The sequence below is a fragment of the Orcinus orca genome, chromosome 19 (genome assembly GCF_937001465.1).
Source record: "Orcinus orca chromosome 19, mOrcOrc1.1, whole genome shotgun sequence".
In the NCBI taxonomy this organism is placed as follows: Eukaryota; Metazoa; Chordata; class Mammalia; order Artiodactyla; family Delphinidae; genus Orcinus; species Orcinus orca.
In genome coordinates this window covers 41108323-41118444 of record NC_064577.1, presented here as the reverse complement: position 1 = coordinate 41118444, position 10122 = coordinate 41108323, and the positions used below count along the sequence as shown (strand labels likewise).

The window sequence follows — 10122 nt, the reverse complement described above, 5'->3', positions numbered from 1 at the left end:
GTGGGCATGGGGTACCACTTTCCAAGCAGAACTCTGATGTTCTGATTAGGTGAGAAACACGGAGACCCCCCAAACAAGGCCTGACCCAGAATGTGACCAAGGTGTGAAATGCGGTCCTCCTCCCCAGGCCCTGTGCAAGGACCTCATGGAAGAAATGAGAAAGGTGCTAAGAAGAAAGGGTTTCAGGAGAGTGAAGAAACGGACGAGCTCCAAGGAGCTCAAAAAGCTTAAAGGGGGGAGGAAAGAGAAAGGCCTGGGAGTAGAGGTATGTCTGCCCAGCTGCTGGCCATTGGTCTTGCTGAGTACCTACTGTGTGCAGGGCACTGTGGGAGGCTTTCTGGAAGAAATAAGGATGGGACAGCCTCAGGCATCACACAGTGAGGGAGACCTACTTGTAAACCCCTAAGCCTTGAAAACAGAATGAAGTGCACGCTGGCACTGGTGGGGCTCTAGGAGCCCAGACGGAGAAGGAAGGTGTCTGCGCACGAACAGGGAGCAGCTGAGAGTAGGAGCTGCGGCTGGACCCACCTGTGCCACCCCAGGGCCGGCCGGTACAGTCAAGTAAACCAGGCTCCTCCAGCTTGTCTCCTCCTCTGTGTAACGAGTACCTGCCTCAGTGACTGGTGTAAAGATTATACGGGTGCTTAGCACAGCACCCGGTGCACAGGAAGCTCTTAAATACCCACCCACTGAGCTTTCAGTGGTTTCACAGAGGGGGTGGCTGAGCAGCTGAGGACGCGAGTTAGGATTTCATTACATTATTCATCTGCCCCTTTGGCCACTGCCATCCTAGTCCCAAACGGCTGGGGTTGGTTGGGGCAGAGGCTGGGACCTGCCGGACTAGGGGGAGGCAAGTGAGGCATTTCAGATGCAACTTTTAAGGAACGTAGGGCCAAAAAACTCAATAGGGAAGAGAAAGTATTTTAACGCAATACTGTAAAAAACAATTAATGCAAAACCCGATGATGAGTAAAATATCAAAATTTAAAATAAAGACAGGATTCGACCTTGTACTTGCACGACCCTGCCTCCCTCCCCTCAACCTAATCTCGGCGCGGGACCCGGGAGGGGTGACTGCCTGCCTCTTCAAGGAGTTCATCATTACCTTGTACGAGAAGAAGAGGCCGCACAAGCCCTCCACTCCCCACCTCCCCCAGCGTACGTCGCCGCACAGGTGCCTCGGAGCCCAGGTGCCCCACGCGGCGGGCGTGCTGGCGTGCGGGAGGGCGGCCGGCAGCACTGCCGCCACGCCCCAGCGCCGAGTCAGTTTCGGGTTTCGACTCGCCGCGCCTGCGCAAAGGGGGCCGGGCTTGGCCCACCCGGGGCCAGCCCGCGCGCGCTCCGCCCCCGGGCTATGTAAGGCGGCCCCCAGTGGGGTCGCGTCACCGCTACACTCCGTGTCCCTCCGCGCAGGCGGGCGGCCCCGGAGAGCTGGTGCTGTGACGGCGGCGCCCCCTCCTCATCATGGTAAGCGGGCGCGGGAAGGCCGGGAGGGGAGCAAGCAAACCGGGCCGGGGTGGCACCTTAACGGAAAACGGGAGTATTGGGGAATTTGGGAGAGGAAGTGGCATGCAAATGAGGAGCCGAAGTTCCGCAGTTGAGTCGGGGCTTTCTTGGCCCTCCGGTACAGGCCTGAAGTAGGGGTGATGCTGGGAGAGTGGGGAGTGCGGACGGACCTGGAGGAGGAGGGGAACCGCTCTGCAGAAGGTGCTGCCCCGGAGCCGACCCGGCTGGCGGGTGGGCCGGGGTAGCATGCGCTGGGCCCGCGCTGGGCTGGCGTTCGGCGCCCTCCCCTGCCCAGGGCCTTGTCTGAGATAAAGGTACGCCAGACGAGCACTCAGGGTGCTGGCGGGAGGTGGGGCCTCGCGGTTTAGAGGAGAAGGCGCTGTACAGTAAAAACTACTGATTGTCACCTGTGGGTTTTAGCAGGCAGGAAAGCAAGTGACTCAGGTGCTGCTGACACACAGCAAGGGGTGAGCAGAGCTAGACCCTGGACGCAGGTGCCCTGAACCGCCCAGTCTTGGGGCAGGCACAAAGACCACGACTTTGTGGGGGGTCCAAGGGAGAGGAGGAGGAGGTGGCAGGCGTGCTGAATGAAGCCCTTTGTCTAGCGCTCTCCTGCCCTGCCCCCCGCCAGCCCTTCTGTGGGACCATTGTCCCCCCATCCCAGACAAGAGAGTATTATCTGTCACTGGCATTGTTGGGGGAAGGGAGGCGGTCTTTGGGTGACCCTTCTCCACCCTCACCCTGCTCTGTGCCCTCAGGGCCACGGCCGCTATGGCTTTGCCCAGACATAGAGCCCCCCACCTCCAAAGAGGTCATCCTTAATAAGTGCCAGGAATATAAAGTTAAGGTTCACTCCTAGAAACGCAGGCTTCAGGCCCGCCCCTGCACGCACTTCCAGCACCGTTTTCCTTTCGAGGTGGCAGCAGTGGGCGATCCTTGAGGCTAATCCTTGAGGCTACGGTTCTCACTAGAGGAAAGAGTTTAGGACCGCTCAGACAAGCATTCCTCTCCATCCTGCAAAGCCAGAAGCCATCAGGTCTCGAGGACCGAGGAGAGACGTCCAGCAACCCAAGGCTTGGAAGGGTGCCCAAGGCACCAGGGGTGCCTGTCAATCAGGGCCGTAGCACCTGAGCCAGCTGGGGTTCCCGGTTAGAAAGAGGCCAGAGACAAGGAGGCGAAGCTGGCGGGGTGGCCCTGAGTGACCTGGCTGATGTCTGTCTTCCCCTCCTCACACAGAATAGAGGCTTCTCCCGAAAGAGCCAAACGTTCCTGCCCAAGATCTTCTTCCGCAAAATGTCATCCTCAGGGGCCAAGGACAAGCCAGAGCTGCAGTTTCCCTTCCTGCAGGACGAGGAGACGGTGGCCGCACTGCAGGAATGCAAAACGCTCTTCATCCTGCGCGGCCTGCCCGGGAGCGGCAAGTCCACGCTGGCCCGGGTCATCGTGGACAGGTACCGGGATGGCACCAAGATGGTGTCCGCCGACACCTACAAGATCAACCCTGGTGCCCGGGGGGCCTTCTCCGAGGAGTACAAGCAGCTGGATGAGGACCTGGCTGCTTACTGCCGCCGGGACGTCCGGGTCCTCGTGCTGGATGACACCAACCACGAGCGGGAGCGGCTGGAACAACTCTTTGAGCTGGCCGACCAGTACCAGTACCAGGTGGTGCTGGTGGAGCCCAAGACGGCGTGGCGGCTGGACTGTGCCCAGCTCAAGGAGAAGAACCAGTGGCAGCTGTCAGCCGACGATCTGAAGAAGCTGAAGCCTGGTTTGGAGAAGGACTTCCTGCCGCTCTACTTCGGCTGGTTCCTGACCAGGAAGAGTTCCGAGGGCCTCCGCAAAGCCGGCCAGGCCTTCCTCGAGGAGCTGGGCAACCACAAGGCCTTCAAGAAGGAGCTGCGACACTGTAGGTGGCGGGGTGGGGGCGGGTGGGGGCAGTTAGCCTTATTTGTAAGCCCCTCTTGCTGGGCACAGGGTGCTGCGTGCCCGGGGCCATTGTTCTCAAAGCACTGGGGGAGGCAGGGGGCTCACCTGGTACCGGCAGAGGCCGCTTTGGGTGGTGGACGCTCCGTGGGTTACGGGAGAGGCGTTTGCCAGGCACCTTCCCTCTCACCGCACCCTTCCTCCTGCCCTCTGCTCCCCATCTGCACTCTCCCAGCCTGGATCGAGGCCACTGACCCCGTCTTAGAGGTGGGAAAAACAAATTACTTACTACATCAACATTTCGTAAAACCTTGGAGGGAGAATCTGGTCCGATGTTCTCAAACTCATTTTTAGCAGCAGAACTATTTTCTAGAATAGAATATGCCATGCAGCCCTAAGCTGCAGAAAAATGACAACTTGGACTATTGTGACTCCACTGGCGATGGTTCCCAGGCCTTGAGCTATCCAGCGCACCTCCTGTGGCATCCCACAGCTCCAGAGAAGTCTCCCTAGTCTAGCCCCTCGTTTTTGCAGATGGGAAAATGCCCAGAAGGGTTGCGGGGTTTGTCCAAAGCTGTAGTGAAAGCTCGACTCTGTTGCCTCTAGAGGGGCCTCCCCTTACTGGGTTGGACCAGGGTTCGCTCCTGCAGGGGCTGTTTGCTCCATCGAGAGGGGAGGTTTGGGATAGGGAAGGACCCTGGTGGCCCTCCTTCTCCAGTGGCCCTTTGGGGAATATGTCACCCACTCCCACTAATCATCTGTTCTTCCTTTAACTCATTCCTAGTTCCCCCTGATTTTAGACTATCTTCATACTTGAAATATCCCCACCCGTGTTTCTTTGCATTGTCAGAGGTAATTTGTGCCGGTATAAGTTCTCAGAGAACTCTTATCTCGGCTCCTAAAATTCGAATGCTGGGAAACCGGGGAACTGTGGTACCTGCACCAGCCGGGCGTGAGCCCTTTACCCGTGAAGAGCGTGGCAGAGAAGCTCCCAAGGCAGGGCTCCTAGTTAGAGCTGGTTCTGCCCTGGAGATTGCCTCTTGAAGCTGCTTTTACCATTAAAAACTGGGATCCTTCTGCCCAGGACACAGCAGGAGAAATGTAATGGGCCACAAACAAGGCCTGCCCTCAGTGTAGAGGTCTCCCTCCCCTGTGGAGGGTGAGCGACGTCCTTCACAGGGATTCAACCCTGGGGGTAAACAGGAAAAGCCTAGTAACTCTGAAGCTAGCCATGACAAGGCTTGAAGTCTGGAAATTGAAATCACAGATACCCCAAGTCTCATCGAAACTACCAGCCACATAATGTCATCCTGTTACCTCCCAAGACCCTTCCTGCACCAGGCCCATTGTAGGCTTTCTTTCGCCAAACAAGGCTGTAAGCTACCTATTATTACAGTGACCAGGTAACTTCTTGTTCAAGTGGCCCCTGAGTGAAATGGGGCACGACTAATACTTACCTAGGTGGTCTTGGGAAAACTGGGATGTGTGGTCACCCCCAGTTGTATTTGATTGACAGGTTAGGGTCAATCACTTGCCCCAGGTCCACAGGCTTGTAAGTGGGCTGGATGTTAATTATGCTGTTTCGGGCTCCTTCCATTATACCACACAGTTCCCAACCTCTTTTTTCTTTCTACCCCATTTTTCATGACCTGCTTCCCTCTTTTCAGATGCGTAGCTAGTGCAGTTCAGATTCCCTTGGCATATGCCGCCTACCCCTGGGTTACAAGTGCCTTAGTTTTCACATCTGGGTAAGAGACGTAAAAATCTGCAGAACATAAAGCAGGGAACGTATATCAACACCTTTTCATAGCTCTGAAGTTGCTATTAATTTGACCAACTAATGGATGGTAGTGGATCGCTCAGTTATAGTGGATTGCAAATTTATACTTAATGTCTGATTTTTTTCCTCTGGGTCTCCCATGGTCTTGGTGATAGATGTTGCAATGCCCCTGCTCTCCCGCCCTGACTGCCCCACTCTCTCTCCCTTCAGTTGTCTCTGGGGATGAGCCCAGGGAGAAGATGGAACTGGTCACCTACTTTGGGAAGAGACCCCCGGGCGTGCTGCACTGCACAACCAAGTTCTGTGACTATGGGAAGGCCGCTGGGGCAGACGAGTACGCCCAGCAGGATGTGAGTGCTCCTCGGGGACACCTGGCTGAGGTGGGGAGAGGGCAGGGTCTTCTGGAGATGGGTACCGGCTCAAGGCAGGGACCACAAACCAGACAGCCTCTCAGGAAAAGAGGCAGCTCCATCCCCAGCTCACCGAAGCCTGTGTAGTGCCCCCCAGGGCCTGCCCATCAGAGCCTGTTCCTTCTGCAGGTGCGCAGAGAATGCTAGTTGGCAGCAGCTCCTGCTCTGGCCTCTAAGCCTGTGTTCAGTTCCAAAGGCTAGAAGTCCCTTACCCCCAGTCTGAAGCCTGGCTGCGCTCTGAAGTGGGGAGTGTCGACAGGGAGGCTTATTGGCTTAGGGGTACCAGCCCCGCCCACAGCCTCTGACATGGGATCCTTAACCACCGGGCCTGGCCGACTCCAGCCTCCTTCAGGTTGCCTTCACAGCAAGGCCGTCCCTGACCCTCTGCCAGCTCCCCCACTTCTCTGCCTAGGTTAACGCAGCCATTTTGTTTATTCATTGGTCTCCTCCCACACGAATGGAAGCTCCCTGAGGGCAGCACTATTTACAGTGTGGCTCACCTTGTATCCTTAGCACCTACCACAGCTGCATGAATGAACACAGCACTTTCACTCCCATCTCTGTTCATTCATTTAGCAGTGTTTATTAAGCACCTGTTATGCACTAGACACTGTTAGGACCAGGGGGTGTGAGCAAAATAGGGAAGATTTCATGGTCAAAATCGGAGAGATGGGCTTTTTCAGAGAGTCAGATATAATGTAAGCCAAAGTGTATGGAGTCGATTTGGATCAAAGTCCTTTATTTCCGACCTCACCCCACCCTCCAGGATAGTGCCTGGATACCAGGGTGCTTTCACAGGGTGAGTGAGTAGTAACGACAACAGCCCTTGTCAGGCTCTTCTTTTTTTTTTTTTGCGGTACGCGAGCCTCTCACTGTTGTGGCCTCTCCCGTTGCGGAGCACAGGCTCCGGACGCGCAGGCTCAGCGGCCATGGCTCACGGGCCCAGCCGCTCTGCGGCATGTGGGGTCTTCCCGGACCGGGGCACGAACCCGTGTCCCGTGCATCGGCAGGCGGACTCTCAAACAGTGCACCACCAGGGAAGCCCCAGGCTCTTCTTTAGTCCTCACGCTGAGGAAGGTTCTAGCCTCAGCTGTCTCTTACAGGTGAATGAGCCCTGAAGCTAGTGGGTGGGGGAGCCCGGCCTGAGCTCAGGAAGCCTTGCGTCTCATGCCTGCTCTCTGGCACCTTCATTTTTTCAAGCAGCCTGGACAGTGTCGGTGGAAAGACATCCTGCCAGCACATGGCCGTGGATGTGGATGTCTGCGGGCTCTGCTCGGTGGCACTCACTGTCCTCTCTTGATGCCGCCACCTCCAGCTCAGTCCTCTGTCCTCTCTCCGTAGGTGGTGAAGAAATCCTACGGCAAGGCCTTCACGCTGACCATCTCTGCCCTCTTTGTGACACCCAAGACGACGGGAGCCCGGGTAGAGCTGAGTGAGCAGGAGCTGGCCTTGTGGCCGAACGACGTGGACAAGCTGTCCCCCTCTGACAGCCTGGCACGGGGCAGCCGCGCGCACATCACCCTGGGCTGCGCGGGTGATGTGGAAGCCGTGCAGACGGGTATTGACCTGCTAGAGATTGTGAAGCAGGAGAAGGGGGGTAACCGCGGCGAGGAGGTGGGTGAGCTCAGCCGGGGCAAGCTCTACTCCTTGGGCAGTGGGCGCTGGATGCTGAACCTGGCCAAGAAGATGGAGGTCAGGGCCATCTTCACGGGGTACTACGGGAAGGGCAAGGCCGTGCCCACAAGGGGCGGCCGCAAAGGTGGCGCCGTTCAGTCCTGCACCATCATCTGAGTGTTCGCGGGCCACAGGCCCCCGCTCTTTACAAGGGAATGGGGAGGAGAGGGAAGCATCCCTCTGCTTGATTTTTGGTTTAAGATTTTTTTCTTTTTTTTTTTCTTTTACTCAGTTAACCTTCTTGTAACTTTTTAAAAACGTGTAAAATAACTGCTCTTTTTTCCTGCCCACCCCCTTCCCCTCTAACGCTCAAGCTCTCAACACAAGGGGGTAGGTAGGCGCCATTCAGGAACCTGGACCAAAGCTGACGAGGCTGGGCCGAGTTGGGCCTGGACCGGAGCCACGACCCCAAGCCCCGCTTACAGTTGCTGGGCCCCTAGGCCCACTGCCCCACACAGGGCCGGCTAGTGGGGAGGGACACCTCAGCGCTGCTCGTATTCACGGGGTGGTCACCACGGCCACAGAAGACTAGAGGTGGATTTGAGACGGGATGATCCCTGGGCTTTGATCCCATTTCTTAATCAGTGTAGCCCCAGAAAGCCTGGGGCTATTTACTGGGGTAGAAAAGGGGTTTTTACCTTCCACCTTTGGTCCTAAGTGCCTGTCCCCTCCTCCTCACACTGTAACTAGGTAACAGTTTGATACTAGGGAAGAAAACAGAATAAGCAGCAGCCGCATCCCAGGCTGGCTACAGGTCTCACCCCAGGAAGCGGGTGGGCTGCCATCCTTCCAGGGGCGTAGCTCTGTCGTGTGGATGGGGAGATCAGGGCCAGAGACAGCGCCTCGGGGGGAAAGCTCCAATCTTGCTGTCTGCCCAGCCCATCTTGCCTCCTTGGTGCCTCCGGAGGCCTCTGTGCCTCCGCTAAAGGGGGTCCGTGGGTACCAAGAGCCAATGGAGTGGCCCCCAGCAGTTTCGTGCCAAGCCCCACCCGGTGCCTCTGGGAAGGGGCTTTTAACATCGCTGCAGGTGCTGTGGTTCCTGGGGTGCCCTCTGCTGCCCTCTGCTCAGTAACAGGGCCTTGCTAATCGGGTTGTCACTTGACAGAAGTGCCCGGGATTTTAGTTACTATCCTGGCTTTGCCCAACCTCAGCAACTTGTAAGACTGATAATGAAATAAATCGTGTTAATCCTAGCTGCGTGCAGTCTCTCTCGCCCTCTGTGCCCAGCTCAGTCTTCCCTGGGGCAAGGGCAGGGTGCATCAGGACTGCCTTTGTCCCCAGCTTGGGGCCATCGGTCCTGTCTCCCCTCTGCGGGCTGAGCACAGCTGCGGCGAGGCTGGGCAGTGGAACACTGTTGGCTTTCACGAGGCAGCAGGGAGAGGGGCTGGTCTTGGATGCACACAGGCAGTGGGAGTTGGCCGGCGTGAGGGACGTGGAGCACAGAGCTGCCACCCCCCAGCAACTGGGCACCGGCCCACAGGTGTGCCTGCGGTTCTCTAGGGAAGGCCACCTTCAGATCAGTGCCACTTCAAACACAAGGGAAGAGCTGACTCTTTCAAGCCAACAGGGGCCTGGATGGCTACATGGGAACTTCCCAGGCCTCATGCAGTCAGCATTTCAGCGCAGCTTTGGCACTAAAGGGGGAAGGCTGAAAAGAAAGGGGCAGAGGCTCAGATGGAAGAGGAATAGCTATTTGGGCCAAGGTCTTTACCCAGCCATCTCTACTTACCCAAAGCACCAAAAATCAGAGCTTCAGCCAAAGCTTCAAGTGTGTCTGCCTGGAACTGAAATTATTCACCACAAACACAAAAGCTTGACCTGAACAGCATGACATATACCACTGCTTCCTCCCCCTGCTTGCCTCCCATACAGGAAGGGACACCAGTGGAGAAGGCAAGGGGCGTTTGCTAAGAATGCTGTTTCCAGCTAAGTGAGCTGACGTCAGCGCCCAGATCCCTGCACCCAGGAGCTGCCTGTCCCACTTGGAAAGGGTCTGAGGGTCAAAAAGGCAGGATTTTGTCCTTGTCACCATCTCCCTCAAGCTGTGAGAACTCAGAGCCCGTGTAAACCTCTGAGTTAGCCCAGCCTGACACCTGGCACCCACTTTGGACACATGCAGCTTCTAGTGATTTCTGGTGGCCCTACCATAAAATGTGTTTTCTGAACTCGCTGCCCCATGACTGGCATCAGGCTGGGCACGGCAGCATCCCCAGGGCCTGCTCAGCACTCCCGTGCTAAACCGATTTGGGGGCAGCCAGCACCCCACCTGCCCCCAGGTGCCCCCACCCCTCGTGGGGTGGCTCACGGAGCCTAAAGTCCACGTGGGCATCAGCTCCGTGCTGGGGGCTCAGCTCTGGCCCACTGACTCTGGAGTGACACAAAGCAGTTGCCAGAGCAAAGTGCCAGAAAGGGTCAAAACATTTTATTCTCTTAATTTTTTTTTTTTAATAAAGTTAAACAGTAAAACAAAAATTCACAAGCTGCCCTGTCCACCCCCCACCTCCCTCCCCTACCCGCAGTCTTCGGCACTGGCTCCCTTTCCTTCACCCCACTCACACAGACACTGGGTATCCAACTGAGAAAACGAAACTGCTCTAAGTACGTGGATCATAATGAAGGGAGGAGGTGAGCTGTGTCCAGCCACATTCGAGGTTAAACGGAGCAAGTCTGCATTTTCTGGGTTCTGGATGGTTTCCTTTCATTAGCCAAACTGAAAAAAGAAATTCCCTGGACCAGATGCTGTAGGGAAAAGAAAAGCTTGTTAGCTGGCTCTGTGGGTTTTCTGGGGGAAGATCAGTTTGCCCTGATTATGCAGAGTCTTTAAGGGCT

The 10122-nt window shown here is 56.5% G+C and overlaps 2 protein-coding genes across 5 annotated transcripts in view; one reads left to right on the top strand and one right to left on the bottom strand.

The window, feature by feature from the left end:
• The first annotated feature begins 1319 nt into the window (after window positions 1–1319).
• On the top strand, window positions 1320–8486 carry CNP (2',3'-cyclic nucleotide 3' phosphodiesterase). Of its 2 annotated transcripts, none has more exons than XM_004282799.4 (4): window positions 1320–1467; window positions 2743–3412; window positions 5420–5559; window positions 6961–8486. In XM_004282799.4, the coding sequence occupies exons 1-4, from the start codon at window positions 1465–1467 to the stop codon at window positions 7408–7410; spliced, it is 1263 nt and encodes a 420-aa protein (XP_004282847.1). In that variant the 5' UTR covers window positions 1320–1464; the 3' UTR covers window positions 7411–8486. The 2 variants fall into 2 exon arrangements, with proteins under 2 accessions (XP_004282847.1, XP_012393207.1); XM_012537753.3 differs by lacking the exon at window positions 1320–1467 and adding an exon at window positions 1651–1820.
• The window catches only part of DNAJC7 (DnaJ heat shock protein family (Hsp40) member C7), a 30242-nt gene continuing 27601 nt past the window's right edge, over window positions 7482–10122 (bottom strand). For all 3 annotated transcript variants that reach the window (XM_033410832.2, XM_004282800.3, XM_033410833.2), the window contains one exon: window positions 7482–10032. In XM_033410832.2, the coding sequence (XP_033266723.1) occupies window positions 9995–10032 (38 nt within the window). In that variant the 3' untranslated portion in view covers window positions 7482–9994. The remainder of the gene's footprint in view (window positions 10033–10122) is intronic.

Bases quoted from the DNA above. Each gene is read 5' to 3' on its own strand.
- CNP (XM_004282799.4), top strand. The intron at 3,413-5,419 runs GTAGGTGGCGGG...CTCTCCCTTCAG, and splicing joins CAAGAAGGAGCTGCGACACT to TTGTCTCTGGGGATGAGCCC. The intron at 5,560-6,960 runs GTGAGTGCTCCT...CTCTCTCCGTAG, and splicing joins ACGAGTACGCCCAGCAGGAT to GTGGTGAAGAAATCCTACGG.